Here is an 18,958-nt window from a genome sequence, read left to right on the forward strand (position 1 = left end):
CTTTGCCCTAAGCAGCTCAGGAGTAGATTGGTACAGTCTCTTTCTTCCTTCCTCCCTTAACCTTGAATCAGCATTTTGTTACTTAAGGAATCAAGATGAATGCTGTACAGATCTGTGACCTCTTAGAGGTTGTAGGGATTATTTTTTATGTTAAGATACATCTTTCACGGTCAAATAACCCGCCCATTTCTCAAAACAAGCAAATTATGTAAAATTATCATTAAAATGCATCCCAAAGTTATAAAAATGTATATTTAGGTCAAAGCAGGATGACTGACCTGCAGGGGAAGAATAGGTGGTCTTCTCCTCAGGATGGTCCTGTATAAGAGGCCTGGAGAAGTGGGTCCAGATTGGCTGCAAGAGGCAGCCTTAAATCCTCCTTGTTTCTTGCCTGCCAACAGCATTTCTCCCCATCCCTCGGACATGTTAAAAGCCTGTTGATTATCAACCTGAGAATGGTGTTAGAGGTGGCTCTCTCTGACAAGTGACCGAAAGACAATAGATAGTACTGTCTCTGCTTTGGGTTTACCGATATAATTTTCTCCTGGTATTTTCCAACATTGCAATATTTAAATAGAACTAATTTGGTGCTACCGGTGTATATGTGAAACACATTGGATATTCATATGGCGCTTAACATTTAACAAATTATAAGCCAGTGGCTGCTAGTGTAACTACTTCATAGGAATATCTCATTGTGTCCAGAAGAGGGCACTTGTACATGCACACAGATATCTTGCTGTGTTGAAAAACCTTTCCTTTCACTCTTTTAGAATGCGAATGAAGATATCCAAAGCAAGATGTGGTGTTGCTCTTGCTAGGTGAAAACCTGGACAGGCTACAGAATAGCTGAAGGGGGGGATTGTCCAGTAGCGTTCAGTTTATCCTTGCATTGTAATACTTTTACAGTATGAAAATATTGATGTAAACCTACTTCCGTGTTCCTACTACTTACGCTGAATTATTCCACAGTAACCTTATTTTTGGATATGGACAAATAGCTCTGAACTCTAAACTTAGGTAATGAACCAATCTGTATGTTGCTGCTTTGCATAAAAGAAATTACAGCATTTAGGATACATTGAGAAGAAAGATTTAGCAGAGCAGAGGTTTAGTTCTGTCATATGCTTGTTTTTATTTTCGCTTTGCAGTTTAGTTGTTCTGTGTGGGGATGTTTATCTCCGTTCCATCTTGTTATTGAGCGTAATAAACTAACATAAGTTTATGTAAAACTGTAAACTGTAAAACTGTTTTTAAAAGTTGCAATCAGTTTTCTTGAGCACTCAGATTAAAGTTTGATGTATCGTCTTACAGTATTGGTAACATTAGTGGACAAGTATCTTAGTTGTATAAAGCAACAGTACATGTTGAAATAAACCTTTATTTATATATATAATAGGCCAATTTTCTAAACTGTGTACCTGACTGGTGTCGAACAGGTATTATGTGTAGGGATTTTACTGTGTCAACTTTAACTTTTAGAAGTACATGAATACTGCACACAAGAAAAAAAAAAAAATGCTCTGTTAGCGCTTCAGTAACTGTAGGAACTCATTTTAATCATTTGTGTTCCTCTTCTGTTTGTATCTGCCTTGCACAAACCTCTGAGTGATTGAATTCTCTAGATGATATTTCTTCTGGAAACTAACCTATGTGTTTTCCTTTATGAAGGCTTGTGTGGCATAGTACCAGTGCTCTCATTCATTCATGCAAGGGTTGGATGCTGATGTTAGCTGAGATATTTCCAGTGATGTAGAACTATTAAAACTTCACATGACTTGTGCTGACAGCTTGCATCGTTTTGCTGTACAGACCAGAATAAGGAAAATATGAATGAATACGTTACAATCAACCGCTCCTGCACCCCAAACCTCCCCTGTCTGCTTATAGCTTGAATTTTATTAGTGTCAAATGAGAATCCATTGCATCTGGATTTTGATTTTTGTTAAGTGCTAAGACTTTGCAGTAGGATGTATGTGTTCTTGTTAACCTTATTGGAAACCTTAGCATTCTAGTTTTGGAATTCTTTAATCAATCTAATGACTTATGTTTGCCATTTAATTGTAAAAAAAACCCGAAAAGCAAAACCAAAAACAAATTCCAACCCCGACAACTTTATTCTTACTTGTAATTGTCTGAAAAGGTTTGGAGGAAGACCTGAACATACTACCATAAAACCTAATGCTTGCATTTTGATGCCACGCAGGATCAAGATCAGAATTCTTACTTGTTGGATGGTCAATATCTGCCATACAGGGGACACAATTCATTCCGTGAGAAGTATTTCAGTGGTGTGACAAAGAGGATTGCCAAAGAAGAAAAAGACAATCGGAAGTAAAATATAATACAAGCAGAATTAAAAAACGAGGAAAGAATGAAGTTTGTGTTTCTTTGTAAGGACATCTGGATATGAACATTCATTTGGATGCTTCAGAAAAATAAATACCGCTTTTAATTCTAAAACAAGATGAAACCCACAACACAGGTTGAGAACAGTTCTTTTTAATTAGCTTTGTTTATAGTGGATTTTATTGTACAAGTTTTTTTACTCTTATTTAATTTATATTTGTACTTTAAAGTACTAACGATGATTGACTAAAACCATTAGTATTGTTCTTTCTCCATTAGTGTTTACAAAAAAGTAGTAGTATTATTTGGCTTCTTAAACTGTGAACATCTGGCTGTTTTAGAAACACATGGTGGTGATCAAGGGTTGCTTATTAAGAAGATAATTTTCATTTATTTGTTTTTTTTTGTAAATGGTATACAATAAACTAGAAAAGATTGTTGTCAGTTTTTTTTAATTGTTGCATGCAATAACTGTTCGTTTGAATTCCGATGGCTCTGGCTGAGGCTAGCGGTGCTTAGAAAAACACCCCAAAACCACAAAGAAACAAGTGCACATGCGTGTGCATACACACACACACCTCCCAAAAGCCTCTGTGACCTGACAAACTCTGGAGAGCCTGTTAAACCCTGTGAAGCCTGTCCACATCTGAAGCTCATCTGTACCTTGGATTTGCTTTTGCATTCCTGAACCTTGACTCTTGGTCAAGCCAACTGTCTGCAATTTTTGGTTCAGAAACTGATAGTTAAGGCAGTAACAACAACAGCATAAAATCAGTAACGGTTCCCTAATGGTATTAAGCCTAATCAAATCTCTGAAATTGAAGCTTTATTCGTTAAAAAGGCAAACTTTGCTGAATCCACACCATGTCCATCAAGAAAATACCTCATTTGAAAACCACTAAGCCCATTAATTCAGTATGTTAATGGCTGTTCTCATTTTGGTGGTCAAATATTCTTCAGCAGGGTGTTGGTGAATGTATCTACTTACTCCAGCCAGAGAAAGCCTCGCTTCTCAGCTTGCTGCAAGTTACTGACTGTGGTCATGTTAGAATCTTTGTACATTATGAAGTGCCTTCACAAAACCAATGATACCTAGGAAGGTGTCACGAGTCGTTGTGTGTGTCTGCTTGAGTTCATTAACTGAATTTGCTCTTCCGTGTGTTGTGGTCCTTCGCTGCAGAAGGGAGAGCTCACAAACTCAATGACAACTTTGTCTGACCTTCTGGATCTAATCTGTGGTGTGTTAGGAGGTTCTGAAATAGTGATTTATTTTCTGTGTTTCCATTGTAAATCACTTTGTTTTGAAACTTTTAATGTCAGCTGTATAATAGTTGTTCTGGGCTGAATTTGGAGCAAGATCAAAGCTCAGACATTTTTTCAAAAGCAGAATTTGAATTGATCACTCAAATATTACATCAAAAAATTACTGCTTCTGAAAACCTGTCTTCATACAACTTCTGACTTCAATTTTAGCATTACAATTTGGCATTCAGGTTTTATTACTTTACAAATTAAAATTACTTTCTGTTCTTCATAGGCAAGGACTTTTTCTAGATGTATAATATTATGTACTTATAACTTCATTTTCATGAAAGTTACCCTACGAAAACATGAACTAAATGGTTATACAAGAAGTAAGGTAGTGGCAAATCTGGCTCTGTCTATTCAAAGAGAATGATTTAGTTTTATTTCTTCTCTGCCTGGTCCAACTATTAGTCCATTCAGCAGTGGTGGTGTGGCCTCTGTTTAGCAGTTCATACATAACAGCTCTATCATTACTGAAGAATACCATTTTGAGCAGAAACTGTGAGCCTATTTGGGGCACTGCATCAACATCCACTAATCAAAAAGTTTAGAATTGAAATCAGATGTTCAGTGTCTGTCCCCTACTTTAATGCTATCATTTGGAAATATTTCTGATCTTTAAATTTCTCCTCACTTAATACATGTGCTCCAGCCTCTTGTACGTGCAGACTTGTGAAGCAGAGGCATTTATAGCTGTAGAGCTGTAACACAGTGCTTGTGCTCGCTCTAGCAAAGGGCTGTCAGGCGGGTGAGTTAGTTATCCTTTCGGCAGAACTTGGCGATCTATGGCCGCGGTTTCTGGCGCTTTCGTTCGATCTGGTTCCATTCAGTCTCTTTCTGTGCGGTTCAGTTTCCTGTCCCTGGCAGGGAGGGTCAGTTCATGAGCCTGCGCTGAATTCATGCTGTTGTCATTCTCTCCTTTGGGGTGGTTTATGCCATTTTCCAGTTTTGAAAAATAAACGTTATTTTTGGAGTGCTTTGTTGCGCTGCAGCAAATTGGGTGGAGGGAAAACGACTGCAAGGTCATACTGGCAGAGGCTGCCTCTTGGTGTTGAGGCAGCAAAGGGAAGGAGCCCCTCTTTTCACAGAATCCCTTTTCTTGGTGGAGGTCTTCCCAGCTGCCAAGCCTCCCCTGTAGCTATGGGAAGAGGAAGTGGAAAAGGAACAGGATAAGATTTTATCTGCATTAATTGTGTGTCCTACCTGGTTATTTCTCTCGAATACTTCTCTTAATTAGTGGCCAATTTAAAGAAGTTTTATAGATAACAGGTAGCTACAAATTTTATTTAAATAGGGAAAGGTGCTGAAGAAAAAGACCTGGTTAATATCTTTTCCAAGGAAAAGGCTGCAAAATGAGTTCAGCTTTCAGAGAACCTGCATGGATACGAGACTTGGAGACAAAAATTATGATTTTTGTTGCTGCTGCTACCACCTTCTGCTTCTAGATCTTATCTTTAAAACAAAAAGACCCAAATAACAGTGTACAAAGAGCTTTTTTAGAAGGAACATAAAGGTCTTGGCTGAACTCTCCACTCGAGCTATGAGAGTAGCTCACAAAAACTCAGGCTCGATAGTTTCTCCTCATTGCTCTGATGAGAATTGTGAAGCAGATGTGTTGGCTTGCTGAATGTCTCAAGGAGAGTGTAGTCCTCCCTTTAAACCAACCTAAGAAACTGTTGTCAGTTATTGGGGCATCATCCAGTGGGCATGACGAGAGCAGATGATATGCGGTGGTTAAGGATTCCCATACTGGACAACAAGCAGCTCTGGTGTTAGTTGACAGGAGGTTGAACTCTCCAAAAGGCAAAGGTTGTTCTCGGCTGGCTCAACTTCCGTCACCGCCATCTTTCTCTTTTCTGACTCTCCTTTCCACCCCTTCACAGAAGCTGAAAAGAAAAAACCAAAAAGGTGTTCTTTCTCTACTCTTTAGCTTGGTCTGCAGCTTAAACTGAGGTCTAGAGTTGAACAAGGCTATCTTTTCAGTCTGGAGACTTCTTCCCTGCTACTAAAAAGACAAGAGAGTTGTGGATACCCAGGAGAATGAATAGGTTGGTATTCCTCTCTACCTTTCTCTTCTGTTTGCTATTTGGAGAAAATGTGGTATTTTAACCTCGTTCTCTAATGTCATTGATTTTTGTGATTGCATAGTTTAAAACAAAATATATCTCACCTGCCTTCACACTACACTGTTTATGTATGTATCCTCACAACTGTTTTCATTACAGTTTTCTCTCATGGCTGCTGTTATTTTCTACAGTGCCTCTAATAAGTTGCAGCTTTCCAAGCCTATGGATGAGGAGAGCACCACTCAAAAGAGGCACTGGCTGTCTGTTCTATAAAAGGCTTTACCAGACTCAAGGTCCCAGAGAAAGGACAATTTATCTGGTTACACTAAGGGTACTGGAGCACTGAGATAGGTTTGCCATGGAAGATCTTTTCTAATTCTTGTGGGTTGCTTACAATGAGGTCGGCAACTGAAAGGTAAAATCCATTGGTCTTGGATAATTGTACACTTAGTGAGGTACCCCGGAGATTACAGATTGCTGATAACCCGCAGCAAACCTAAGCACAGGAGGCTTCATCCCTGCATGTCACAGAGGTACATTTGCACCCATGTGTGGTTCTTTGTTAGTGGTTACTGAAAATTTTGCAGCTTCTTCAGTAGCACGATGCCTCTGCTCAGACCTGTGATTGCAGAGCAGCTGGTATGGTCAGCGACGAATGTGCACAAGCACCCAAGCACTGCCTGCGTTTGTTCTGCTTTCCTGTTCTGGTATTACCCAGAGCGACCTGACAAGCAGCAGGCTGAACTTGATGAACTACTGCTGTTTGCTACGGGGAACAACCTGCCAAAAAACCACACAGGCCCCGTGCCACTGGGGCCAAGGAAGAGGGACCTCCCCTCTCACCCCCAGCTGCCTTGCCTCTTCATAAAGCAAAGAAAACGTCAACCTCAGTAAGAGATTAATTTTCTAATAGCCATGGAATAGCATTTTTAGTCTTATGTAAAAATGTCAAAGGAGGCAAAGATGCGGACTATTTCTTAATTAAATATAGATTTTCTTTTGTTTTTTTGTTTTTACTCTTTAAGCAGATCAAAACATGTTTGTGCCAAGAACAGTTATATCCCACCTCCCTTTCTCTTTTTTCTTTTAAATTATATTTTATATGCTTGGCAGAATTAATGATGAAAATCTTTCCAGCTGTGACTTTGCCAGAATCCCTTTCTGAAGCTCCTACTAATTTGGATTAAAACTGGATGGATGAAAGCCTCAAACAGCAAATCCTGGCAGTCGATTTGCTGAGGCCCCACAGCATGTACTTCTCCAACTGTTCTTATCTTCTGAGGGAAAAAAAAAAAAAAAAAGAAAAAAAAAAGCGCAAACATAATTTTCTAATTACACAGTTGTTAGCGCTCTCCTTGCCTTTCCCTTCCCTGGGCTGGGACAGCGGGCATCTGTGTGCAGGGCATGGAGCGCACAGCCAGCAGCTCCCACCCACCTGAGGAGCTGACTGGGGCTCCTCTTGGTGGGACGGACCTCTGGTCTTTGCAGGGTGATGTTTGGATTGCAGGGTGGTGGGTTTTTTAAGGACTATCTCATACCAGCTACTCTACATGTTAGCAGCCAGCATGCCTTTTAGAGAGAGTTGTTGAGCTCGGAAGTAGCTGTTCAAAATGGCAAAGGTGGTTGTACAGTTCTGCAGTCTCAGGGATGTGAAGCCACTGAACATCCCAAATCCCCGCTGCTGGGCACTCACCTCACTTGCTTAATTCTAGCAGTGTTGGCGCCGTATTTTCTTACTGTCCAGGCTTCCTGGAGCCAGCAGCTGCAAGCTCTCCTACTGCCACAAACAATTAAATTAATTTCTTTAAATTGGACAGTTCGATCTCTGGCAAGTGGCCCGTGTTCCTTCCCCTCCTCCTTCTCACCAGGAGAGTATTCTGGAAGCTTGGGAGCTTGCTAAGGCCTTGCTCGATATGTTTCTGTCTTTGTGATCATGCTGAGACAGAAAGGCGATGCCCTGGGACACTGGCGGCCTTTGCCGGAAGGTGCCCGCTCCAGGTGTGGGGCTGCAGCTCACAAGAACGTGTGAGAGCTACTTGTGAGCACGTTAGCTGAGATGCCAGCACTTGCTGGAGGGGATGGCAGGAGCTCCTCACTGCCTGTGCTCCAAGTGACTTGCTGACCTGCCTGGAGCAGTAATGCTACCAGCTATATTTATGGCATATTCTGCTGATCATTATGAAAAATAGCAACAGCAGCTTTCTCAGATGGGCCACTTACAACACCTGATGAATCTGAAGATTGTGAAGGAGGCAGCTGCTGCTAAAGCATTATGGAGGACAGCGTAGGCAGCTACATCTCCTGTTTCAGCTGTGCCTGCTGAGACTGAACACCATGCAGCCTCTGATCCCTTGTGGGAGACCTGCGCCTTCCACTCAGCTGAGCGCTTTGTTTCTAAGGATGTGCTCCTTGTCAATATTAGCTACTGGTTTTCTCTATCGGCTGTTCAGTAGGTGTGAGCAGATGCTTGACAGGCTCCCTTGACTTGCCTGCCAGTGACTTGGAAGGAACAGGGGGAATGTGCATTGACTGAGTTCTTTCCTTCTCAGCATGCCTTGAGGTAGGGATGAATGTAGTCCCAAGAAAGCAGAGAGAGGAAAATGAAATATCTCAGCTGAAGTCCAGCCTGTCTTTCAGTCAGGAGAGGCAGAGCTGGGACATACTTGCAGCCATCATCTCGGATATTTCCCTGTCAAATGTGCACAATTTGTGAGCAAGAAGTACTTCTCTGGCTGCACTTTCCAAATGCATTTTGAGTTCTGTAACAAGAGGATGTTTCCCTTCTCATCCTACTATTAGTACAAAGAGTTATTCAGGGTAATGTATTCTCAGAAACTCTTTATAAACCTATTGCCTTCAGATTGTACCCTTGAAGATATCTGCCATAATTCACCTGCTTATAGTATTGCAAAGCCAAGGCATGAATTTAGGCACACCTTATTAGAGTTATATTGTTTAATTATCTTCTAATTATAAAAAATCAGAAGGTCTTTAGTCCTGCTTTTGAAATAATAATAGAATGTTTTAATGAGTTGCTTTGCGTTCCCATCAACTTGTAACTCTTAGTCTTGCATGTCAGAATCTAGAAGTTGATAACATGAGACACAGGGAACTTTCATTTTTGCAGGAGCAATTCCCGTTGTATTCAGTGTTAGCATGTGCCATTCGGAGAAGAGAATTTAGGTAAAGCTAATATAGTAAGTTCTTTGTTGACAGTAAGGGCTTTGTGATCCTTACGGTGATAATGGGTTGAAATTAACTCCCTGGAAAAACTAAAACTTTTAACAAAGTAACCTAGTAAATGATTAATTTCATACTATTTTAATTTAATATGATACAGTTTTTAATTCATTCAACTCTACAAAAATAAGGAGGGATGGATGATTTTTGTATCCTTCCTCTGATTTTTTGTCTCTCTAAGAATCATTTGTACTTTAGAAATATATACCTGATTAACAGGAGCTATGCATTTTACTCACCACAAATTAACAGAACATAATAGTTAGTCGTTTCCCATGATACTTCCTCTTGTCTTGTTCTATAGAATTCAGACATGTTTTGGGAATAGCACTTCCAAAGTTTTGAGTTGTTTAAGCCATACAGTACTCTGAATTTTTAGAATTTCCAATAGCAGGCTTTCAGGAGTTGTTCCTAGTTTGAGAAAGCCTGCTTTCCAGATACCCATTTTGCCTGGGATCATTTTAATCTCCTTTAATGTTTTTATTAACTGGGTCTCATATCACGTTTGGTACTGCTGATCAAGTGGGCAAGCCAGGACTTTGTCTTTTACGGGAATGGCACAACTTTAGCATTATTCCAGTCATCTTAAGTTTCTGCGACACACTGACAATCCGTGTTTAGATTGAGCTTTTGACTCCCCTAATCTTTCATGTCAAATTTGTATCTAAAGCAGTCATGTTATCCTCCTCCTAGTCAATGGAGATGGATAAGTCCAGAACACTTGTCAGTCTGCTTCTGGAGCTCTTGGATGTGCACAAATCAGATTTGCTCATTTAAGAATTACACAAGCTGGAAATGTCTATTTTTTTACTGAAACTCTTTGTTTACCGTGAAGCCAGTTAACTCACATTCATTTCACATATGCATATCAGCTGCTGCTTCTCTAATGCTCAATAAGGATATGGAATAGTTCTGCCTCTTCATTTTAATCTACTTTGTCCATCCAAAAATGATTCAATTTGGTTTTGATATACTCCAAAACCCAAGAATTCATTAAACATACAGGAGAGCAAACACCCAAACATCAAAATCTCTCCTTTCATGATGTCTTTCTGTGCTCACAGAATTTATTTCCCTTTGTCCTGTCGGCTGCCTTATCAGTTTTCTGGCTTATGTTTTTGATAAGTTGCTTCCTACTTCTCCTTTTTTCCTGGGTTATCTAAATATTTATGCATCTAATTTTACTTCTCCTTTCACTAGATTGTTACTTTATATCTATGATGCTTTGGGGAGCTGATGGGTGAGATACCAATCCAGCTTGGGAGTACTGGATTACATTTTATGAAAGGTTCTGCAGAAGAGTTATTGCTTCGTAGCAAGTCCTCAGCCTGTGGTTTCACAGGCAGGGAAACTAATGTGACAGTGCAGTGCTGCTGAAAGGAGAGGAATCCCCTATTCCCTGGTCTCGGCTTTTCTCACTCTGTGCTCAGCAGAGTTGCCTACTCTTGCAGTGACTCTACTTCTTACTGGAGCGTTTTCTTGTGCAAGTTCGACTTACTAAGCCAGCAGAAAACTATTCTTTCTGCTGAAAAAGATTACGGCATGAGAGTGAACTTTCATCCATTGGAGCTGAGCTGTTGGATCTACTCTCTGTGGTCAGGAAACTGTAGTCTCTGTCACATCGCTCCTAGACCTCAGGCAGAGTGTGGAGATTGTGCAGCTCCTCACTGAATTGTGAATTAAATTGTTAAATTGTGGATTATTGAAGACAAAATGTCATTGGTTGCCTTCCTAAACACAGATTGACCGTGTCTTTAAGAAATGGGAAGATAAACTAAAGTGAGAAGGATGGCCTTTAGGAGTTATTTACTCGTGAGGTATGCTTTATTGTGTTTTTCTTTTAGATGACAAACTATGGTGTAGCTGCTGAAACCTTTATTTTCTTGTTGAGATCCAGGGACAGGATGCGCCAAAGTTAATCAAGAGGAACCATGGGGATCAGTAGTGGAGCCGCAACTTGGCTTTTGATCCATGGGATTGGATCACCTTGAAGAGCTGTGAAGAGATTTGTAGCCCAAGGGCACTTGCAGCTTCCTGTCAGGTTATGGAGAGGTTTAAGATGTTGGAAAGTCCAGCCACAGCGTGTGTCGCTGCAGCAGAAACTTTCTCTTTTTTGTGCATGATTGTGGATCTTTAGATATCTGATGCTCTCTTTTTCAATACCTCCTTATTATTACTTCTGTTTTCCTTTCAGAAATTTTCTCTACGAGCTGATTTGGCTCATAGTATTTTCCACCCCTGTGAAAATAGTCCCTTTGGGACATAATGTGTTTCTGATTTGGTCGTTGTCCTATTTGGATTTGAACCTCAGTGACTACTGATTTTTACTGAGAAATCAGTTCTTTCCTCTCAGTCTGCCAGCTGAGATTCCTCTAATTTGGATGCTGCAACTTTTTGACCCAGGCATTTCAAAGAGCACAACTGAATAGCTGGTGTGAGGTTGTGCTGAGATTTTTTTGCTCTCCGAGTGTGATTTGGTGAGATGGTCATTGTCTCTGTCGGTGAGGTCTGAGTAGCAGGACATAAACCAGACTCAATGTGTGAAATCACTTACTAGTTAATCTCACCCTGAATAGTAGAGGGGAGCAGCAGTGCTGTGTAGCAGGTTAGGTTAGTTGCCTAGCAAACAGCAGCAGAGGAGTTTAGGGAGGTGTTTGGAACAAGATGCTATGTGTGTACTAGAGGGGGTATAATACCCTAAATGCTGAGATAAGGAGGCAGGACAAGTGTGACTGACCAGCAGTGGTAACTGCAATGGGTACCCTAGATTTTATATCCTACCTGAAGAGGTTTTCTGTGTGTGAAATGTAAGTAGGCATCCTAATGGCTATAAATTGGAGGGAAAGATTTAGACTAGACATTAGGAAGAAATTCTTCACGATGAGGGTGATGAGGCACTGGCACAGGTTGCCCAGGGAAGTTGTGGATGCCCCATCCCTGGAGGTGTTCAAGGCCAGGTTGGATGGGGCCTTGGGCACCCTGGTCTGGTGGGAAGTGTCCCTGCCCACAGCAGGAGTGTTGGAACTGGATGGTTTTTAAGGTCCCTTCCAGCCCAAACCATTCTATGATTCATGATTCATTCTGTGATTCTATCCATCTCTGAAGCTGAGAACATCTTCCCATGTGAAACATCTGCCTTCAGCGATTCATGGTGAACACTCCTTTTATCTGTTTCTGTGGTTGTTCTTTCTATGAATAGATGGAAACCTAGGAATCCTTACCCTGCAAAGGTTCCTTCCACTGGGCTTGCATAATTATTTTATGTATTTTTATAAACCATATGACCATTTGAGTATCTTGTATTCTTCAATATATTTGTCATCACAAGATCCTTATGAAACAGATGTTACTCTTACAGTGTGACTTATCCGAGTTCACACATGATGCCCGTGGTGGATCAGGAAAACTAACATCTCCCATACTACTCCACCATCTTTTCTTCTAGGATTGATCACAATGAGCTCAAAGTGCTGTACGTCTGCTTGGATTTTTTTCTGTGCTAGGAGATCAGGGAAGCAAAGTGTTCTGGATCTGTAAATCTAAATCTGGATCTGCCTGTGAAACTAGTAATTTTATACGGTTCTGTTCTAGCATCTAATATTTTAGTGCTTGTGGGCGCCATCTTACATTCATTTGCTTTCTAACTGGAAAGAGCCACTGATCCGCAGGAGTGTGCTGAAAATACATGAAAGAAAGACTGGTTTTAAAATTAGTGAGGAAATTAACAGTGAACTATAAAGTAGTTGTCCATAATGCACTGCACATTCTGCAGGTTATGTAAACTGCTTGGTACCGTGAGCAGAAATGCAAGTAGATTTGTCAGTGATTGATAATATTTTCTGGATGATCTTCAAGTAAAAATTCGAAGGTTGTAATCTGCACAATTAGTTTCATTCGCCCTGACTTGTAAGGAAAATACGTGTTTATTTTGTACCTAACTACAGCAATACCTAGCAAACTTAAGAAAAACCTATATTGTAGCAGTTATCTTCAAAGCTTGTCCGAAGATTTTTTTCCAGGAACTACACAACTGTGTTAGGGTTTCCAAATTAAAAAATGAATGTTTGCGATTGCTGATGTCAAGAAAGGCTAAATTATCTATGGAACATTGCTAGTCTGTGAACACCAATGGCACTGGGACTAAAAGATCCCCACAGAAATTCATTACAACTGGTAATTGTTGCTTATCAGTTCGCATCTAAAATAAGTGTCTACTTCATATAACTCGTGGCTGTGCTCAGATGCGCAGTATGAGAGACACAAGAATAACAGTTAATTTTTAAGAAAGCTTTCTCTTATTGATGGCAGACCTTCACAGGAGTCATATGAGAACGGAGAGGTCATTTAAAACTTACTGTTCTTCCATGTCACCTTCAGGCAGGTTTTGCCAGATCTGAAATCTAGAGCAGTGTTGACACTATTCTCTCACTCCAGAGAGAATAGACCATTCAGCTCCTCCTCCATCACTCAGCAGAGCTGTGACAAGGTGAAGAGAAAATCATCACAACATTTCAGAGATTCTGTCTTAGCCTTCTTCACAGGATGCAACACATCAGTGCAAAGAGAGAGGACAGGGTGGTGAGGTACCTCCAGCACATGCCTAGAAGATTATTTTCAAAGTTTTGTATTTGTTCTTCTAGAAATGAATTCCCACTCTATGATGATGGATATTTTCAGTCTTAAAGGTAAGAGGCTAGACTATCAGATTACTGGCTGCCAGATACGGACAACTGATTGTGTTGGCTGTTTCAGCCTGTGTTTTTATGTCTGTGCTTAACTCTACCTTTCTAGCTTCACTGCTACAGTTGGATACTGGGCTGCTATTCCTAGATGAATTTAGAATAATAGGCACTAGAGATGGAAAAATACCTAATGGTCCATTCCCCTATAGCTGCCAAATAGACTTTATTAAAAAGAGTCCAGGCAAATATCTTCCACAGCAATCTTTTACCATGAAATATTACATCCTCTTTATAGTCTGAGCAGAGAGCAGGAAACCAGTTTATTGCCTTAAGTTTCTGCCAATCTGTAAGCTTGGTACCCAGAGACTCTATTTTGGTACCAATTGCCTTTTGCTTTGCAGATTTAGAGCATCTGGCAAGTGGGATAGGGCAGTTATTGAAGTGTCCGACTAATCTGTTGTGTTAATACCCAAGTTCTAGAAAAGAGGGTGAGAAATATCTGTTGAATTGCAAACATTAAGCACTCAGTCCCGCGGGCTGCTTTATTTATAACTCAAAGCACAAGTGCTGCAACTTTGCAGTAGACCCTCCCGTAAGTGTAGGATGCCTTTGTAGCAACAACGGCTGCACGTGCTTCACTTCAACTCACTCCAAAACAAAGCTGTTTTGAGTGGGACAAGAGGAATACCTCTTTCTGAAATTATCCCTAGCTACTGGCTGTCCTGTCAGATACCCAACTGCACTGTTGCTTCTGAGTTTCCTAAGAACCGATCTCAATATTTGAGTTTATAAGCCAGGGTTTTCAGCATTCAAAGACGTGTGTGTGTGTGTGTGTGTGTGTGTGTGTGTGTGTGTGTGGAGGGGGGTGTTGTTGTAAATCTGGGCTCTGGAGAAGAAACTAAAATGCCTCATTTAGGTTATTGAACTTGTAATGGAAAAAAAGCCCCGCAGACACTGTAACGGTTTAATTAGTATTCAATTGCTTGTTTTTCAGTCTTTTAAAGAAAAATATCAAAGAATGAACTATAAAAGCAGATGCCTATCTCCAGAGACTTAAATTGTCCAGTTTCCAGTGACATGCTTTAACTCTCCTCCCACTTAGTAATTTTACATTGGCACAAGTTCTTTGGATAAGGAAGGACAACTGACCCCTCCAAAATTATTGTTCATACATCAAACTGGAAATGATGCGATCTCACAAAATCTGTAATCACATTAATTATAATTGTATGTGCATATTTTGTAATTCTGCATGCTCTAATCAATGTCTTGGAGATGATTCAGAGGGAGACTTCACTCTATGCAGTTTTGCACGTGCTTAGGTGCTTAGCCAGCTTTAGAAATTATTAAAGATAAGGAATTGCCAATGATCCAGCTTTTCCACTCCTTTCCCTGTTCCTCCCTCTCTCCATTCTCCACATCATTACTTAGATTTCCGTTAGTTCAGGTGCTCCTTGTTACATAAATGTCTGCCTGAAAAAAATATAAACCCAGAACCAACAAAACCCGGCCCTCAAAAAACCCACCAAAGCCTGGGTTTCTGTCGCGAAGGTCCCATGTCTTTGTTTCAGTTTGATCTTGTGAGAAAGGGGATCCTGCTGCATCCACCTTCAAGGTGATGTCCCAGCAGCCTGGAATGAGTGACAGATCCCCTCTTAGCACTTGCCTAGATGCGTGGTCATGAGGGAAAGGGATCATAGAATCATAGAATCACCATGTTGGAAAAGACGTCTTGGATCATCGAGTCCAACGATTCGATGATCTGTGCTTGGGTGTTACAGATCAAGACAGACACCCATTCTCCCCTTCTTCCCCCTGTGGTGGGAAGCCAGCATTGGTGTGCTAAGCTGCTTTATTTTGTGCTGTACATACTTTTTCATCCTTGGAAGGGCCAAAGTGTGCTCTGTGCTTGGCTCCAGAGGTGTCTGCTTTGCACCAGTAGGACTGCCCGCCTCTTCGCAGGTGGCAGAGCAGCCAATCTCTTAGGCACTGATGACCTGAGGTCTCCTGGTGATAGCAGTTCTTCTGCTAACGTTGTGGTAATTCAGTCAGATAAATGGTTGGGACCTCTACTTATTACAATATACAACAGAGCAATAAGGTGGGGTAGGAACTCAAACCCAAAGGAAATAGCCTCTGTTTGTATGAATTGGAAGAGATTTTGAAATCCCAAGGTCTCATCTTGTCCTCCTTTCTTTCTGAGTTTACCTTCCTCTTTCCTACTCATTACTTATGACAGAATGACATTTACTGAGACGTTTCATTTTCCTGACTCCTGTCCCAGAAGCTGAAACTCAGGATGAGGTAGGATCTGCGCCAGCTTTGGTTTCTTTTCTATTCTCCATTGGTTGTCATCTGAGTATTAACTACATTGAATACATACTATAAAATATATATTGGAAAAGCAGATACAAAGTATTATTTCTACTAAAAATGATCACTTTATTTATTATGGAAACCACGATCTTGCCTGTTGTTATTGTTTTAAAAAAATGACTAATTGTTTAGGCAGACCAGCAGTTTAGTTGGATGGTTAGCTAAATAGTGTAAGTTGTTTAAGGGTGAAGTAGTTGATTTTGATGATAAAATATGCTTAAATATTATTACAGTTGTATGCTTGCCTGAAAATTGAGGGGAAAGGGCTTTTTTTGGTCTTTTTTTGGCTGTATTCTTGGTTTTCTTGGCCAAGGAAATAATTCTGTGTCAATCTGATTTGTAAAGGAATTGTTCAGTGGAGACCCCAGAACTGTTGATTAGAACTGTTGGGAGTAATGCTGAGACTATGGATCTTTTGGTAGAGATGGAGGACAGAAGTTGCTTTTGTTAAGAGTCTGAGGAATAGAATGATCCTAAAGTTATTATTATTTCTACTTACAGGAGAAGAAGTTGGAAAACTGCAAAATAAAGGGTCACTCATACTTCCCATTCCATTTCTATTGCAGCTAGGGGGGAAGGGTTGATTTGTCCATTTTAGGTTTATATTTTGCCCTTCTTAACCTAGTTTTGAAAGCAGAAAGCAGGGGGATTTATAATGTCTTTGAATATTTTGAATAAGTATTTCTCAGTCTTTCTTAATTGGCAAATGATGTAGTCAGTAAAAAGAGTCAGTAATGAATAGGGAAATCGTGGGCAATTGAGCTAATCACTTTGCAAAATCCTTGCTTAATCTTGTAATCAAACAGTTTGATTAGAAGTGTTGATAATAAAAATGTCTTTATACCAATAAGTCCTGCCAAACCTTAAAAACTGATGGCTGGGTGACTGGCTCCCATTCTTCTCTCCAGCAGGTAATGATGCTTCCCAGCAAACCCCCTTGAAAGCCATGGGTATGTTTGCAGCAAAGTTTAGTCAATTTACCAGCCACCTCCTGATGCTGTAAAGCCCTTGGTGTTCTGTGGACACCAAGTAGCAGAGTAGCAGAGATGAGAGAGAGCAGAGCTGTGGCCCCTCACAAGCACTTTTCCTTCTTTTCTCTCTTTTACAAATTTTGTGCTTTTGAACTTAGCTAGACAAAGTGAGGATGCATTAGAGTTGCGTCTTTACCAGGAACTGAGAAACAAATGCAGTGTTTTCTGAAGGAAGGAAGGAAGGACAGCAGTTCTAGTGCAGGAGAACTGTCTCTTTTTTCCTGTGTTTTACCTGAGCGTGGGGAAATGGATGGAGAATCGTTTTGTGGTTAGACTTTGGAGGAGAGAGAGTGTTGAGAAGCACTTAGCATGCTGTTGTCCTTGGGCCATGGCTGGCCTAATGGGGCTGGCTGCAGGATATGCACAAGTGAGACCAAATCAGCAGAAATGGAAGCAGTGCACATTAATTTGTTCTACAAACCAAAGATTTTCAGGCTGGTTATTGTAGAAATCCAAGGTTTTTATCCGGCTAATTGCAGCACTACTGTTGGCTCAGCCTCTAATATAAACTCTGGGAAATCAGAGTTTGTAGAGGTGTATTCAGAGGTGATGTGTCAATTCTGTCATCCTCCACAGACTGGTTTATCCAGGCTTCAGCTGCCTTAGATGAGATGAGCTACTTTCTGTGACTCTTCCAGTCGTAAAATGAAATCTAGTCTATTGTCTCTAAGGTGCCGTAGACCTAGAAGTAAAGTTGGAGCTTTGGATGTGCACTTCTGCTTACATCCTGAACAGGAGGAGATCCGAGTCCTGCAAAGGAAGTTTACTGCTGGCTAAGTGACTCTGTGGGGTTAAAAGGGAGGCATTACAGTAACCTACTATTTGGAGTCTGGCACTCTAAATATACTCATCATTTCTTAATCTGTCCTTCGGTCTGGTTACAATTTACATCTTGAGCAATCGTACTGTGTTCCGCATTTGTGTTTGTGTTTTCTTTTTCTCTTGTTAAACCTGTTTTCATCTTGAACATTTTTCATTCTTCTTTAGCCCATAGCCAATGATAGATGACAAGGTTCAAATGTAGATGGTCAATTAGATGATCCAGTGTCCATCTCTGCCAGGTTTATTGCTTTTGTAATCCATTTGCTATTGTTTTGGCCAGCTGATTGCTAAATAGGTCCTGTTTATTGGACAAAGCTTTACCACCAATAATACCCCCCCTAACGTTAATTGTAACAAGGGAGTAGTCTGGAGTATTGTTGAGAGGTGGGAGATGGTCTCATATGGTCACAAAAATTATCTGCTTGACTCTTCCTATTCAGATCAGATTTGGTACATTTTTTCTGAAGCACATTTCATCAACTGGTCAAATCAAACATATACATCAACAGCAGTGTTTGAGTCCTGCTCATCTCAATCCTGTCAGTCCAGTATATTCTCTTAGCAGAAAACAAGATGGCTATTGGCATGCATTGTCATTAACTCAAGGGCTCTTTTGTTTATTGAGAGCATGTTTGCTTGTATGTTTACAGTCAAGAGGTTTGCAGTTTGCTTTCCTGAGGTTTCAAATTGCAGGGGCTTATCTGGTGGGACAGCCTGGCTTAAGGAGCTAGGTAAGACACTACTGAAAATTATTTGCCTACAGAAAGAAGCAGAGTTTCACTGGCAGCCACAGAGACAGAAATCCTCTGAATTTAAGACTGGGAATGGTGCCGTATTGTAAACATCATTATGAAAATGACTTAGTGCATATTTGTCTTAAATTTCAAAAAATCCATTATACAAGTCTAAGGCATATATGATTCATGCCAACTTCAAAATGACTTTCTAAGGCTAGATGTTCAAGATTATTCTAAATTTGACAATGACCAACCTTTCTGAAATCAGTGAAGAGAGTGCCTGCAAGCAAGATACAGCTGTCTGTATTATTATATTACTTAAATTCTGTGTATGCAGAAGGAATTTACTG

General features: G+C 40.4%; 1 protein-coding gene across 8 annotated transcripts in view; it reads left to right on the top strand.

The window, feature by feature from the left end:
- TRMT11 (tRNA methyltransferase 11 homolog) overlaps nt 1-18,958 on the top strand; it is a 52,272-nt gene that overhangs the window by 24,691 nt on the left and 8,623 nt on the right. For 3 of the 8 annotated variants that reach the window (XM_054062462.1, XM_054062458.1, XM_054062459.1), the window contains one exon: nt 2,207-2,790. The exons of 3 other annotated variants lie outside the window; for them this stretch is intronic. In XM_054062462.1, coding sequence (XP_053918437.1) covers nt 2,207-2,338 — 132 coding nt within the window. In that variant the 3' untranslated portion in view covers nt 2,339-2,790. Of the gene's footprint in view, nt 1-2,206; nt 2,792-18,958 lie in introns of those variants that run through there. 2 more of the 8 variants (XR_008449110.1, XM_054062461.1) reach the window with 2 other exon arrangements.

Source organism: Cuculus canorus, chromosome 3 (genome assembly GCF_017976375.1).
Source record: "Cuculus canorus isolate bCucCan1 chromosome 3, bCucCan1.pri, whole genome shotgun sequence".
Classification (NCBI taxonomy): Eukaryota; Metazoa; Chordata; class Aves; order Cuculiformes; family Cuculidae; genus Cuculus; species Cuculus canorus.